The sequence below is a fragment of the Neomonachus schauinslandi genome, chromosome 5 (assembly GCF_002201575.2).
Source record: "Neomonachus schauinslandi chromosome 5, ASM220157v2, whole genome shotgun sequence".
NCBI lineage: Eukaryota > Metazoa > Chordata > Mammalia > Carnivora > Phocidae > Neomonachus > Neomonachus schauinslandi.
Genome location: NC_058407.1, coordinates 139,481,738 through 139,497,495, shown reverse-complemented (window position 1 = coordinate 139,497,495; position 15,758 = coordinate 139,481,738). Strand labels below are relative to the sequence as shown.

The 15,758-nt window shown below is 56.7% G+C and overlaps 1 protein-coding gene and 1 non-coding gene across 2 annotated transcripts; both read right to left on the bottom strand.

Moving 5' to 3' along the window:
- Nucleotides 1-564: 564 nt before the first annotated feature.
- On the bottom strand, nt 565-4,491 carry PRSS22 (serine protease 22). Its single transcript, XM_021698203.2, has 6 exons — nt 4,392-4,491; nt 3,736-3,762; nt 3,280-3,451; nt 2,764-3,041; nt 1,533-1,690; nt 565-1,035 (listed from the first exon to the last, which is right to left on the bottom strand). Exons 1-6 carry the CDS (start codon nt 4,471-4,473, stop codon nt 805-807), a joined length of 948 nt encoding a protein of 315 aa, XP_021553878.2. The 5' UTR covers nt 4,474-4,491; the 3' UTR covers nt 565-804.
- A 9,416-nt stretch (nt 4,492-13,907) lies between these two features.
- Nucleotides 13,908-13,980, bottom strand: TRNAN-AUU. Its single transcript has one exon. It is a non-coding gene; the product is annotated as a tRNA-Asn (tRNA).
- Nucleotides 13,981-15,758: the final 1,778 nt, after the last annotated feature.

The window sequence follows — 15,758 nt, the reverse complement described above, 5'->3', positions numbered from 1 at the left end:
AGGGGGCGGGGCAGTCCTGGGGGAAGGGGGTTGTTAGCTGGCAGACCCTCCATGGCCCGGGACTGGCTCCCACCCCCTGTGGGCCCAGGCCTGGTGACTCAAGCCCATCATGTCGCAGGCCTAGAGACCTGCCATCTCATTGTTTTGCTCTGTCTTGGCAGGACGACTCACAGAATCAGCAGTGAGTCACTCCTGCGTCAGCTCCTGGGGGTGCAGAGGACTTGGCTGCCTCAGCCCGAATCCGGGAGACCTGGTTCTCAGGGGAGGGAGGGAGGGGACACCCACTGTCATATGGGCGGGTTTCTCCTAGCTAGCCCAGTTTGGGAAACCCAACAGGCAGGTTGGGGGCCTCCTGCCTCCTCTCTATGTGGCCTCCCGGTGGGAGGGGGGCATAGGAAAGAAGTGCAAAGGCCAGGGGTCGGAATGACGAAACACAGGTGGACAGGACAGCTAGGTCCCTGGCAGGACCATCAGACAAACTCACACCCGCCTGCGCCCATTTTAATCCCAAGTGTACCCCTGCCTCCCAATGTCCCCATACCTGGAAAAACAGGAATGGGGGAATAAATAATTTATTGAAATTGTAATAAATAAGATATGGGGGCAGGGCTACAAACAACTGTAAAAATCGTCACCAGGGATATATACACACAGAAAACAAAGGCGCTCCCGCGGGCGGGGCAGTGCCGGCATGCAGGCGCCCCCCGGAGGCAGGTGGCTCACATACAACGGCGAGAAGGGCGCACGGGAAAGGCACACAGTCGGGTGGCTGGGGCCCCCGCAGCCGACCGTCTCCCCAGATCCCTAACGCACGCGGCCCCGGGACGGCCCGGCGCCCCGAGCGGGCCCGTTCCCCTGTGAGTGCCCGCGGAGCTGCACCCCCTGCACGATCCTCATCACCCAGGAGCGGTGGGCAGCCAGGCTGATGTAGACACCGGGCGGGTCGCGCTCCGCACAGCCCTCGCCCCAGCTGATGATGCCCGCCAGCAGCCAGGTGCCCTCGACCTGGCACATGAGGGGGCCCCCGGAGTCACCCTGCGGAGAGAAGGCAAGGTCAGGGACCCACGTGGCTCAGGGCTGGACAGAGCCCAGGACCCAACACAGCAGGTGGCAAGGGTTCCCTCGGGGGGCGGATTTCTCTGTCCTGGAGGACAGGCCCGCGGGCTCACTGCTGGTGAGGAGCACTCTGTGCCACACCTTCGCGCTCACGGCCCCCGAGCCACACTGGCATCCTGGGTAGCAGAGTAGGAACTGCAACCAGGACCTTACAGTGTCCGAGCCCAGTTGCGGACCATCACAGCACCCGCTGTCCGCCGCCACAGTGATGGGGCTGGAGCTGGTTCTGGGACTCCTCAGGAGAAGGCAAGCTCCCAGAGAGCGGGTTCCGGCACACCCAAGATGCTCAGTAGATGTTTGGTGTACAGCCGGAAGGATGGAGGCCCGGTTCTGTAGGCATCTGGGGGACTTGCGGGTCCCAGCTGTCTTGGGGAGGTGAGCAGCGGGCAGTGATGGGAAGAAGGTGGGGTGCTCACCAGACAGGCATCTCGCTGCCCCTCCAGGTAGCCAGCACACAGCATGTCCTCGGTGATGGCCCCCTGCCCCGCTCCCCGCCAGTACAGGAGGCTGCAGACTTCTGAGTCAATGATGGGAACCTCCAGCTTCTGCAGGGTCTGGGGATGGGGCAGGGGCACTGGGGGCAGGGAGCAGAGGATCAGGCTTGGGAAACCCTCTCTTCGTGTCCCGATGGCCCCCTCCACACCCCCTCCGAGGCAGTTCTCAAAGGCTAATGGCTCAACCCTGTTAGGCTCTCCCAAATGCCTTTGGAAAGCCCAAATTCCAAGACTCCACCTCTGGACCTACTGAATCTGAACAGAAGTGTGCATCCTGAGATCCTGAATCTTTAGAGCTTTCTGATGCCCACAAAATGGTTAGAACCACTGGTCCTAGCTTGTCCTGCCTCAGGCACCGCTTTGTCCAGTACGGGGACTGGAACAGGGAAGTGTTCAATAAATGATCACCCCATGCTGGAGGTTATCAGGACCTGAGGAGTCCCCCAAACCCTAGGGGGATTGCAGACCCTGGGGTTGGTCTGTAGACCCCCCCCAGCCCATAATTCCAGTTCTCGAAGGATCCCTGCAGCATGACTATGGGGAGGCTGCCTGTAACCTCGGACTCAGGGGGATCCCCAGGCACCTGGGGTCATTTCTCTTAATTCTTTTGAAATGTGGTTAATCATTTTTCTTAAACTTTTTCCTCCTAACCGCCCCCCCCCCCCCATTATCTATCATCTTTTTTTGCTTCTCTGCCTCTTACTTTATCTGCCTTGTGTCTCTAGATGATGTTTTCCAGACCTGGTCTGACAATTTTATTTTCACGTCCTTCTGGAAATTTCACCTGCAATTATGGCACGCTGCCACCAGGAGGTGCCTGTTCCCCCCCAGTCAGCCTGGCCCCACACATGCTCCTTCCAGCCTTTCCTCCATCACCTAATAGCCTCGTCCATCTGGCTGCTGCCACCCCAGAACATCATCACAGATCCCTTTTAACTAGAAGAGACCTATAAGCGTCCATCTAGCTTTCTGAGACTTCCCACCTCTGGGCTGCAGTTCACTTTTTCTTTTGTGTCTGTTGTCAGAAGAGTCTTTTTCCTTTTGCTATGCCTCTGGCCTCTACCCTCTGCTGTCCACTGTACCTGTGTCTCCAGGAGCCTGCTAGCCTCTGTCCCCAGCCACCCCCGGCCACCCGGTAAGGGAGAAGCCGCACCTCCATCATGGATGCTCCCCCAGCCTGCAATCCAGCAGCGCATGTTGGGAGAGAGACGGACGGAGGCATCAGGCAGGCAGATGGGCAGGATTCGCTCAGAGAAGTGGACGGAGTGCTCAAGGCGCACCAGGGCGATGTCCGCACGGGAGCCCTCTTCCCAGGAGTACACAGGGTGGGACTGCACCCAGGCGATACCCACCTCCTGGGACCTCGGGCCAGGGTTCCCCAGCTGCCAGGCCCCCAGCAGCACAGAGAACTGGGATGGCTTGTTCAGAGTGCTGGCAGGAAGAGGAAAGGGGGTAGGGTCAGTCAGGAACCCTGGGGGCGGGGTGCTGGGAAGGGTCAGGGAGTGTCTGGGGGACAACATGCTTATGGAGGCCCACGAGAAGCAGCAGGGTCTCTCCTCTCCTGAGAGGCCCTGAGACTGGACAGAGACAAGGAGGCTGGGGCTGAGTGGGGAGCCCGGGGTCCGGGGCAGGAGGCCTGGGGTATCAAGTGCAGGACCGGTGTGCATACCCCTTGAAGCAGTGGGCGGCGGTGACTACCCAGCGGCTGGTGAGCAGGGAGCCTGCACAGTGGTGGGTCCTGTTCTTCTGGATGCTCACGACCCAGGGCCACTCGGCATCGGTGCTGTCCTCACCACCCACGATCCGGTTCAGCTGCTGGGGCTTCCCACAGGCTGGGGGTGCTGGCGGAGGAGGGTCACGTTTCGTTACCCCCAGGGCCCAAGCCTCCCGCCCAGCCCCATGCTGTTCTTCCCTGGTCCTCCCCTCAGGCTGGCCTTCCTTCTGCACGCCTCTCACCTGCTGCTGCCCTGCCCTGCGCCCCTCTCCTACTGAGTCTCCGCTCTACCTTCCAGGCCCCCTCGGCTGCCTGCTTTCCACTCCTGCCCGACCACCCCTTCTGACCTGCCCCCCGCCCAGACAGACACAGACTTCCCCCGCCCCCACCGCTCAGGGCGGCCCCACTCACCAGGTATCTTGGCAGCATGGAGGGAGGCTGAGGGCAAGGGAAGGAAGGGTCAGGCCAGCGGAGAGGAGCCCCCCAGTGTCCAGGGCAGCTCCCCAGACCCCCACCATGGGGCATTTCCTGGAGCCTGGGCAGGGCTGACAGAAACCTTGGGCTCCGTCTCTAAGCTGCGGCCTTACCCTCCCACCAGCTGTGCTCCATCCCACCCGCCTGGCCTGGCGGAGGACGAAGGGCGGCTAGCTCCTGGGCGCCTCTCATGGAGGAGTTGGGGAGCACACGCCTGACCCTCTCAGGCTCCCCCCCACACCCAAGTCTGTGGCCCAAGACCCTCTCAACCCCAAGCCCAAGGCCTGGAACAGAAGCGTGTGGACCCGAGAGCAGGGAGGGGGGAGGAGGGGGAGGAGGGGGCAGCAACGGGAGGGCTGAGGCTGTTCAGGTCTGCCCAGCACCTGCCTCAGGGCGTCCTGCAGTCCTGCTGGCAGCCACAGGACATGGCAGAGAGGAGCAAGAAGCACAGAAGGTGAGGGGGAGAGGCACAGAGACCGGGTGCAGGCAGGGCCGGGAGAGAGGGTGGGAAGGTGCTGAGTAGGGAGAAGGGAGGGGGTGGCCCGGGGGGGGGGGGGCGGGGGGGGGGGGGGGGGCGGGTCCTCAGGACTCACCTGCAGAAGCCAGAAGCAGCAGGGGGGTTAAGATCCTGAGAGAGCCCCCACCCTGGGCTGGGGGAGTTCTGGAAACTACCATAGCCAGTGGGGGCACGGGCACAGATGGGAGAGCAGTCCTGCCTGTGACAGGAGTGTGCAGAGTTCCCTACAGGTCACCCCAGGTTTTATCCTGGGAGGTGGAATGCCGTTGGACCAGTCCCCCAAGTAAGTGAGTGGCTCAGTCCCTGCCACCCCGGGCTGTAGGTCACAGGAGGGCTGGGACTGCTGGGAGGAAATGAGCCGTTAAGGGGACTGGGGGCTCTAGCGGAGACCCCTACCTCTGCCCTGGAGGAGTGGACTCAGGGCTCTGGTTTGGGGGCTCAGGACCCTGGCTCTAGCTGTGGGCCCAGGATCTACCCCTGGAGGAACAGGACCCAGACCCAGAGATCTAGGCCAATGGCCTTGACATTGACTAGGAAAGGTCCCCAGTTTGGGAGGGGAAGGGAAAGTCTGGGTCTGCAGCAGCTGGAGGCTAAGGTATGGGGTCTTGCTAAGGTCCCAGGGTCTTGGGGAAAAGGGGGTTGCCCACAGGCTCAGTAACGGCTCCTTCCTCCAGGGCCACCGTGACTCAGCCAGGAGATCTGACTGAGCCCTGGGCTCTGGGATCCCGTTAACTCACTTCCCAGAAAGCTGTGAATCAGGCCCCCAGTGGCCGCCTGTCATGTGGGTCCTGTCACTCGGTGGTGAACAACTCACCCCTCACCTGGACTGCAGGGAAGCCCAGGTGGGGCCAGCCCGGTGCCCAGGTGGCTGACTGACGTGGCTGCCTGGGCAGGGCTGGGGTGCCATCCCCCACGCCCAGCCTGGCCCCTGCACTCCGGTCAGAGGGCAGCGGGGCTCCACTGGAGCAGGGAGCCTGGGGATGCACCAGATGAGACCTTGTGACCCGGGGTCCCCACGAGTTCCTCCCTGACTCAGCTCCCTGCTCCTGTGATGCCCCCACCCCAAGCAGGGGGCGCAGGCTCACTGTGTATCTCTGTCCTTTTGTTCATTTGATCAACAAGCCAGGTGCTGGGAAGGGGTGCGAAACAGCAGGAGGGTATGGTGTGCCCTGCATCGCTGCATCTCAGCCTCAAATCCCCTTACCACCGTTCCCACTCTGCAGCTGAGGAAACTGGGGCCTGGGGGGGAGGGGTGGAGCTGGGGGAAGGGGCGGAGCATGGATTTGAACCGCAATCCAGAGGCAGGTGACTGGACCGGACACAGTAGATCCGGAGGGCTCTTGGTCCAGAGGATGGATGGTTTTCACCCAAGATCCTAGGTGCGGGGGGGGCAGGGAGTCTCAGGGGCCCAAGGAGGCACCTGACTCTGGTGGGGCCGCCAGTGAAGGCTGCCCAGAAATGGAGGACCTCAAAACAAAGGGCTGGAGGACAAGTGGGAGTGGGCCTTGCAGAGACTCAGGAAAGAGGGCTCCTTGCAGAAGAGGGGGAGTCTGGGGCTGGGAGGAGTGGGGCCCTCCAGACCGACCCTCAGTGCATCCCGCTGGGTACACCACCTTGGCCTCTCTGGAGCTCCCTAGCTTGCCCAACATGCTCTGCCCCCACAGCCTGTGGGGGGCCCCTGAGGCTGCTGCCTCCCCCCGAGGCCAGAAGGGTGGCGGGAGTCAGCAACGGACCATCTACCCTGGAGACTGCGACACCAAAAAGGATCACTGGTGTTTTACTGGCCCCCCACGCCAAACCTGCTTTGGTGGGAAGGGCAGGAGACAGCCGGGGGTTAAACTGCAGTCAGAACCACCCCTCCGCATCAGGGCAAGCCCCCTGTCGCACCCTGCCCGCCCCAAACAGCCCCCAGCTGATGCGCTATTCCCAGGACTGGGAGGAGGGGGCTGCTGGAGAGCACCCTCATACAGAGGCCAAGGTGAGGGGCTGGTTCTGTGGGTGCTCCCCTCCCCACCTGCCCCCGATCCTGGGTCACCCCTATACTCCATGGCTAGCCTCAGGCTCCCCCAACCCACTTCCTCCCTGCAACTACGGTGGTTGGCCTCCCCAGCTCATTTGATAAGCATTTACTGGGCAACTGCTGTATGCCAGGCCCTGTGCTGGACAGTGGGACACAGTGGTGGGTAAGACACAGGTCCTATCCTCAGGCAGCACGCATCTCCCCGGGGCTGGGCGGCGGAGTAGGTGACGATGGTGAGGAGTCAGGGACAAGGGCAGAGGGGAGTCTGGAGGATTCTGCCGGGCCGAACTGGTCCAGACTGCTGCCTCCTCAGTGTCCTCTGTGTAACAGCCTTTCCTGGCACCTGGGTCACTGCCCAGGTGACCCAAGGGGCAGGCATGTGTTCTGAGATGTTGCTGTCCCCAGGACGGGGTGGCTAGGACCTGGCAGGTGCCACAGGAAATCCTGAAAAGCCAATAAAGACCCTGGCACGGGCCCTAAGCAAGGCCCTAGAGACCGGCTCCCCAGTTCCCAGAGAATGGGGACCTTGGCGTGATCCAACGTTCAACAAAAGATTTACGGAGCGCCTACTGTATGCTGGAGCCATGCCAGGTGTGCTGGCTGGGCACCTCGTCACCTGGGCACGCAACCCTGCCGGCCATGTGGCCGTGGCGCCATCTCAGGGCCACCGACGATGTGCAGCGAGGTGCGCAGGATGCATGGGGCTGCAGAGCTGGCCATGCTCCCCCCGAAGCAGGGGCCCACCAACACCATTTCAGACAGGGCAGATGTCGGCACTGGGCTATCCATTCATCCCCAACCCCAATCTGCCAGTGCCTGCTGCGTGCTGGGCGCTGCCGTACCAGCTGGAGATACAGCAGCGAGCAAACCGAAAGCAACCCTGGCCCTTGTGTCAGGGACGCCGGAGGAAAGCCAGGATAAACTATAGGAAGAAATCTTTTAGTCTGATGGGTGATGAAGTCCCGGGGAAGCCAAACCAGGAAGGGGATGGGGCCGGGGGCGGGTGGCCATCGTGTCAGGAACTCAGGACAGTGCTCAGGACAGTGCTCACTCTCCGGCTGAATCTTACAGGTGCAGTTGGAGGTCATCCCAGCCCCCAGAACGGCACCAGCAAAGGCTCCGTTGGGTGGGACTGGCAGATTCGAGCTGTGGCAAAGGGGAGGCACGGGGCGGGGGGGGCCTCTCTGTGGAGGTAACACTGACCTGGGCTCCAGGGAACCAGACGGGGAGAGGTGGGGAGGCTGTTCCAGGGACCAACCAGCTCGTGGGCACAGGGGCGGGCGCTCGGGGGTGCGAGGGGCAGCTGACGGCTCTCAGCAGAGGGTGCTGGGACACACGTGGCCCTCGTGCCTGAGCCCCCACCCCAACATGTCCTGCACCCCACATTCACAGCAGCAGGACCCACAGAGCCCCAAAGTGGACGCAGCCCAATGTCCATCTGTGGATGAATGGATAAACACAGTGTGGCCCGTTCACCCGCCCAACGGAGTATTATCTCATTACCCAGCCATAAAAAGGAATGAAGCGCCGGATGCCTGCCACAGTGTGGGGGAAGCCGGAGGACACTGTGCTGTGACAAGAGCCGGACGCCAAAGGACAAATACTGCAGGATTCCACTTGTAGGAGGTCCCCGAGGTCGCAGAGCCACAGCCCCAGGAAGTGGAAGAGGGGGTGCTGGGGGCCAGGGAGGGGCCCGGAGTTAGGGTTCGGCGGGGACACAGTCCTTCAGGAAGATGGAAAAGGTCTGCAGGCGAAGGCGGGCCGTCTGCACGTATTTAATGCCACTGAGCCATGCCCTTAGCAGTGGCGGAAACAGAAATACTGTAATTAAAAGAATGGGGAAGAAAATCTGAATGTCCCCCCTCTTGTGAACACTGGGCCGCAGAGGGGAGTGGCCAGCGCCCTGGTTGCCCCCAGGACAGCAGCGGCCCTGCCGCCCCGCCATGGGAGCGAGCAGAGCACTCACAGGAGCAGCTAAACGGGAGCTCCTTCCTCCACCCCGGGCCTCAGTTTATCCATCGGTGAAGAGGACTGGTCAGCCCTCCGCCCTGCCTGTCACAAGCGCGGGAGCCACAGCTGCTCAGGTGTGAGCGCCAGCTGAGCAACACCAGGCCGCGCATCTGCAGGCAAGGTTTTCTGGAACCATTCGTCCCTGGCTGGCGGGCTGGCCCTGGAGACGCTCAAGGACACGGCTCACTGGCTGGTGTTCCGTCATTGGCAATGTCCTTCCTCTGGTCTAACCACACTCCTGAATTCTCCTAGGAACCCATATGTCTCCAACCCTGTCCCAGGTCCCACCCAGAGCCCCCTCTCTACCCCAGCCCAGCCCCCACAGCCTGGGCCTCCCATTTTCCTCTGCCTCTGCCCAGGCTCCTCACGGTCTCCCCAGTTCTGCCCATCCCCGTCCTGGCCACAGAGCTCTGCCCCTGCTCCCTTCCATGCGTGGCGTCTTGGGATACTCGGTAGTTCCACCAAAGCCTCAAGTGTCAAGCACGCCGAATCCTCTCCCCATCTTCTGGCTCTCCAACCCTGCCTGTGTGGTCCGGGCATGCCCACACCCACGTCCCACCTAAAACTCGGGAATAAAGCTTTCTCCACCTTATAACAGCATTGTCTGTCCTCGCGACATCTCCATGAAGTGGAGGCTGAACACCCCCTGTTGCCCAGCCTTCCTCACTCTCTCAGGGGTCCCCAATTCCCCACACCCTTCCTCACTCCCACACTTTCTAAATGCAGAGCCCCAGCTACCTGACTCTTTGAATGCTAGACTCCCAGGGTCCAGGTGTTGATTATATGAGTCAGGTATCTTTGTGCTGGCTGATGTCTTCCTGGAATAGAAAGCATTGTTAGCTCTTGTGGTCCACTAAGACCTTCAGACATCTTCCAGGCTACACTTACAGCTGCTCCCCCATCCCTTACTGATCTACTCTCTTCTGCTACGGCTCATCTCTAAGTCAGTTTGCTCCAGAGTTTTCCTTCCATGCCTTAGAGCACTCTCCTAAGTTTTGTTCACAACAGTTTCCTCCTTTAGAAAAGCTGGCTCTACGCTGGGTTTCTTAGGCCTAATCACGTTTTCTCAGTGACTCCCACTTTTCTCATGGAAAAATAATCCATCAGTCTGGGCTGCGAATCATTGGGGAGGAAGGTAGTCAGTCCTCCTACAGAAGTGTCACTGGGCTTGTCCACTCTGGGGGCCAGAACCCCTTACCTCCACTCCCTAGTCTATATACCACTTCTCTGGTTGGGGGAGAATCCTTTCTTTTGCCCCCCACACACCACCACCATGACAAGAATTTCTTCCTTGTGTCTGGCTAAGCTGACGGATCACAGGTAAACTTGGAGCCCCCTTTGCTCTGTTTACCTTTAGAACAGCACGTTTACTAGAGGGATGTGTTCCCAAGGGCTCTGACTGGCCAGCAAGAGCCGATCGTTGTTTGCAGGAAGTCTTCAAGTGGTTGACATCACATTAGTATTCTGAAATCAGGCGTGCACGGGACAATTTACACCACCAAAATCAGCAAAGGCCACAAACAGGCCTTTCCCCCGAGACGGCCCGCTGCGAAGCTCTGACCCGCATGCTGAGTATCACCCACATGACCTGCCTATACTAGAGCCAGACTCCGCAGCACTCAGCCAGGTCTCCTTCCACCTTGGATGGACTGGAGCCTACTCTAACCACAACACTGACATCGGTCTGGAAGGGCTGCGCTTCTCTGCGACCAGGAAGCAGAGGGGAGCTCCGGGCTGGGAAGGGCCAGGGCCAGGCCCAGAGGAGCCTGCTGGGAAGAAGGGCAGAGGGCAACGGGCAAGCTGGCTGAGCTGACTCGGCTGGGTACCCATCACCAGGTTGGGCAGCTCCCAGCACTCTTGGTGACATATCAGTGACTCACAGACCAAGGAGAGGGGGCAGGACCTCAGTCTTGAGGTCAGAAGTCATGGCCAAGGGCTCATGGAAAGGAAGTGAATGCTGCATAGGATCAGCCACGTCTGAGGGCAGGTGCAGAATGAGGGGCCCCAGTCCAGTTCCCAAGGGGAGCTGGTCCCAGAGCTGGGAGCTGCAGGTCCCCCCAGTCTTCCTTCAGGGCTTCCTATGGAGATGTGACCCAGCCCCCCAGGTGACCTGCGCAGACGAGTCATGCCTACAGAGAGGAAGCATGGAAAACCAGCCCCAGCCTCCCCCGCAGGGTGGAGAGCCACCTCCAACCACGTTCCTCCTCCTCCTCACCCCTCTAGGGCAACGGGTGACTGCTGGTTACTGCTAATGAATGGCTTCTGGGTCAAGTCGGTGTGGTTTCTCCAGCCAGGAAGACAGACAGCTCTGGGGCATAGGGCGGCGGCTGGGATGGGGACCCCTGTCTGTGCTGGGAGTCGGGGGAGGGGGAGGCCCAGAGCACCTAGTAAGGTATGAGGCACCCACTTCTACTATCACTGCCCATCCTTTAAGCCCATCTGGGTGCTGAGGACTTGGACTCCTGATGGGCATCTCCAACTAAGCCCGTCTGGGTGCTGAGGACTTGGACTCCTGAGGGGCATCTCCAACTAGGAGACCTTGACATTCCCTCGAACCCTGACCCCCCCAGACCCCCACCTCAGAAAAGAGCACTACCATCCACCTGGGGGATCCAGCCCTAAGGCGAGCCATCCCAGATTCATCCTGTGCCTCCCCACCCATATCCAACTGAAAAGGAAAAACTACTCTGTACATGCAGAATGATTTTTGACAACAGATGTGTGGGATTTTGCTCATCAAGCAGTTCTCCAATTTTCTGTGGACACCAACTGGGTGTCCTCTGATTTAACTCAATTCACAAACCAACTGGACTTGGCGCAGACCCTACAGGGTAAGGGCTCAGCCTCACAAGATCCCCTGGACTTCACGTGCCAATCCGGTAGTAGGTCCTCAGGTCACCCACACTTCTGTCCGACATGGCTAGAAGTCCAGGCTTCCCAGGACCCCTCCTCAGGGTCAATAATTTGCTAGAATGGATCACAGAACTCAAGGAACACTTATGTTTACCAATTTATTATATAATAAAGGATACAGGTGAACAGCCAGATGAAAAGGCACATAGGGCAAAATCAGGAAGGATCCTGAATGCAGGAGCTACCGTGTTGTGGAGTTGGGGTGCGCCATGCTCCCAGCATGTGGACGTGTTCACCAACCTGGAAGCTTCCTGAACCCCATACTTTAGGGATTTTCATGGAGGCTCATCACGTGGGCATGAACGATGATTCACTCCATCTCCAGCCCCTTCCCGTCTCCTGGAGGCTTGGTCTTTCTGGTGACCGGCCTCCATCCTAGAGCTATCCAGAACCCACCAAGAGTTACCTCCTCAAACAAGACACCCCTGCCACCCAGGAAGTCCCAAGGGATTTAGGAGCTCTGGGTCAGGCACTGGGGGCAGAGACCAGAGTGTGTATTTGTAGCAGGATCGCACATCGCAGGGCATCCATTTCAAAGACATCCATCTGGAATAAACGTATCACCAGCTGCACGACAAAGCTACCAGTTACAACTAGACAAGGAGCCAGTCCATTACCCTTGTGGAAAGCCCTGGGTGAGCTAGATAATTGGCCCTTTGAATGACCCCACTTCTCCCTTCCCGCACCCTAATTCCCACTCTTTGTTTAAATTCACCAGTAAACAGTGAGACCCCAGCCTTCTCTGGCTTGGACTCTAGTAAAGGTAGAGCCCTGGTCGGCGCTCTTCCCTGACTCCCCGAGACCTCACTGGGTGGTCCTAAGGTGTACCATGTCCCCTTCAGGGCTTGTGAGTAACAAATCTGGGTTTTTTTTGTTTTGTTTGTTTTTCCAGTTTCCTGATGGTTGTTGCTGAGGTGCATCTTGCAATCAATCATAGGAACCACAAAGGCCTAACCAGCCGCAATGTGTCTGGGCGGCGGGGGGGCTGCCAATGGGGGGGGTGGGGATTCCAGCCATGAGCTGGGCATCCAGGCCCTTCTCCCCGGCCGCACAGCTCATCAGCTCTGCCCTGGACGCGGCAATGGCCTCCTCACCAGTCTCCTCCCATAGCAACCAGAGATGTTTAACAAAACTCAAGTTAGAGCAGGACACTTCCTCCTTTAAAACTCTGCCAGTGCCCACTGTGCTTGGAAGGAGCTCCAGACTCCTCCCTCAGGCTCTGTATGACGGGCCCCCTGCAGTCCTCTCCCTCACATTCTCGCTTCCTGGCTCACTCCTGTCCAGTCACATGACACCGCACGGGCCCTCCCTGTCCTCGAAGCCCTTTGCCCTCTGAGGGCCTCCATATGTGCTCTTCCATCTACCTGGAAGGCCCTAACCCCATCTTCAGAGTCCACACCTTCTCCCACGGCTTAGTTCAAGTGGCATTCTCTCCCGACTCTTCTACTCGGCCCCGTGGGTACAAGTGCGGAAGATCTGCCCTGGGCAAACAAGATCACAGGAGATCCCTGATGGCAGTGCTGGCGCCTCCAGAGATGATCTGATCTTACGGGGTGTGTGCCTTTCTCTGTCTCTAATGAGGCTATTTACAACTCTGTAGGGACAGAACTCAACTGGCAGAAAACAGACAGTAAGGCCAGTAATTCTTGTCTCTAGAAAAGCAGGTCACGTCCCACCAGTGCAAATGGGTTGCTTCCTCGGTGTCCTGACAGCTTTGCCAGTTTCCGTCAGTTGGCAAATTCATTTCAGCAATCCTTCCCGGACTATAAATGTGTGCTGCTTTGAGCCCTCTTTTGAACAAGGTAATATCTTACTGGTTCCCTCCTTAACTGATAAAAAAATCTCTCAGATGATCTTAGGAAAATCATTTTACCTTTTGGTGAAAAAATTCAATGTCAGCCTGTACATTTCTCTTATTAAAGTTACTATATGTTTGTTAGAAACTAGCTTGGTGAACGATCAGTTCCATGAGGACAGGAACTTCTTTTGCTTGTTGGGAAAAACCGTGAAAGACTTTGAGACGTGCAAAGAAGCTAACAGGCTGTGCTTCCAGCAGGAGGCTGAGCACAGAGAGCAGGTCCTCTGGAGCTACCCAATTCTACAGGGTCTCTGTGCTGTTGTCTTCAACTAGGCTATTTTACCACTACATTTTCCCCTCCAACCTGTGAAAAAGAGGATTCTCAATATCATGTTTTCTTGCTCTGTAGGATACTGACCAGTTCTGCATCCAGTTTTCATATTTCAGCACTCCTGATTTCCTATATGTGTCCTCTTCAGATTCCCTTTTAAACCAGTTTTGACAACCTCTTGGTTTCCTCATTCATTAATGAGTTAAAATTTTTGACACATGCCCATTTTGTATTTATTTGAAAGTCATGCCTTTACCTTTCTGAAAATTACATTAAAAAAAAAAAAAGATTTTAGGAACACCTCAGTGGCTCAGTCGGTTAAGTGTCTGCCTTCCGCTCAGGTCATGATCCCAGGGCCCTGGGATCCAGCCTCACATTGGGCTCCCTGCTCGGCCAGGAGCCTGCTTTTCCCTCTCCTTCTGCCACCGCCCCCCCCCGCCCCCGCTTGTGATCTCTCTCTCTCTGTGTCAAATAAATAAATAAATAAAAATAAAAAGATTTTATTTTTAAATAATCTCTATGCCCAATGTGGGGCTTAAACCCACAACCCTGAGATCAATAGTCACACGCTCCACCAACTGAGCCAGCCAGGTGCCCTTTGAAAATTACATTTTTAATGTCTATTATATCCCCAGTGCTTGGCATGTAATGGCAACTTTGTTGAATAAATTAATTAAATGAAATAGTTTACAAATTTGTATTTAATTAATAAAGCAGGTTGCAAATTCTATTTTTTCCTTTTTATATTATTTCAATCATGCTATTATATTAATCTGCTTTTAAAATTTAACATATTTTGGTATCCCATGTCAGTAAACTATTCATTCATAACACAACTGTTAATGCCATGTAATATTCCACTGTATAATTTACCCAAGGCTGTGTCCTCTGATACTGGACATTCTTTTTACTGTCGTATATAATACTTCAGTAAACAACCTTGTTCATAAATCCTTAAAAAACATCTGATTAGTTCCTCAAGTTATGTTCCTAGTAGGGAAATCACTAGGTTATAAACTTATTTGATATGTATTGTCAAACTACTCTCTTTTCTAAAAACACTTTTCTAGAGTTGTGTAGTGATTTCTTTTTTTCCCCTTTCTTTACCATGGAAAAATAGAATGCAAATATTTTCCCTCATATCCTGGCAGGGTTTGAAGGCTCAGTGTTCCTTGCCCTTAAGGAAAGAACTAGCTCTCCAGCTGCTAATGATGTGATATCAAGGCTGAATTCACCAGCAAGGTGTTGTGAAAGAGGGGAGTACTGGTATGGAGAGAGAGAGGAGACAGGAAATGTGTCAGCTAGGAACAGGAAAGGGTAAAGATTTCACCAAGTCTAAGATGGGCGGGCCTGCAAACCTAGCAAAGTTCCATGAGGGTGCCGCTCAAGTGTCCAGGAGCATCTCCCGGAAGCCGAGGCTTCACTGGCGTTCAGGCGTCAGGCCTGGAGTGGAGCTCCACACTTCCCTAAGCAGGCAGATTTTCAGCCAGGACGCTGATAGGGCCCAAACTGAATATCAACTACAGATTGGTAAATAGCCACTTCCCTAAGGCCCCAGTTGCCCCTAAATGGCCAGCTGCTCCAGCCCTCCCATAGACCTTCCCAAACTCTAGCAACTGGAAAGTTTATGCCTGGGGGCGTCTGGGTGGCTCAGTCAGTTGCACAGCCAACTCCTGACCTGATTTCTGCTCAGGTCATGATCTCAGGGTCCTGGGATAGAGCCCCATGAGACCCATGTCAAGCTCCCTGCTCAGTGGGGAGTCTACTTGAGGGACACTCTCTCCCTTTCCCTCTGTCCCTCCCCTGCTCTCTCTCTCAAATAAATAAATAAATAAATCTTAAAAAAAAGTTAATGCTTGTTGAGGCAGGGGGCCTCCAAACCTCTCCAGCAAGCCTGTTCTGATTGTTTGGAACTAGTTATTGAATATGTTTAACGTTGCCCCTGCACCTGTCCTGGGGGGGCAGGGGTGGGGAGCAGTGCAGGAAAGGGAGGAAACTAGACTGAGCTGGTAAAGTGGTTAATATCCCATCCATTTCTCCTGCTGTCTCCCAACCTGGTTAACCCTCCGAGTCCTTCCCAACTTGCTAACTCTGGGCACTCAGTCTGTTCTAGACCCACAGTATGCAGAGCAGCCCCACCGTGATGGCTGACACTGCTCCAGGATCAAGTGGATTTCAGTTCCAACAACAGCTGGCTACCATACTCAACACATGGCCTCACTTCCTCCTGGCTCTGCTCAAAGCATCGTCTTCCCCACTGTACTGATGAGGAAACGAGCTCAGAGAGGGGAGCAGCAGGGAAGTACAAGGCCAGGAGTCAAATGCTGTAGGGCCATTTTAAGATCTTAAGCCCTGACCATATGGCATCAAT

Bases quoted from the DNA above. Each gene is read 5' to 3' on its own strand.
- PRSS22 (XM_021698203.2), bottom strand. From the start codon at position 4,473: ATGGTAGTTTCCAGAACTCCCCCAGCCCAGGGTGGGGGCTCTCTCAGG. The intron at 3,042-3,279 runs GTATGCACACCG...TCTTCCTGCCAG, and splicing joins GCCGCCCACTGCTTCAAGGG to CACTCTGAACAAGCCATCCC. The intron at 1,691-2,763 runs GTGCGGCTTCTC...CCCTGCCCCCAG, and splicing joins GGGGAGCATCCATGATGGAG to TGCCCCTGCCCCATCCCCAG.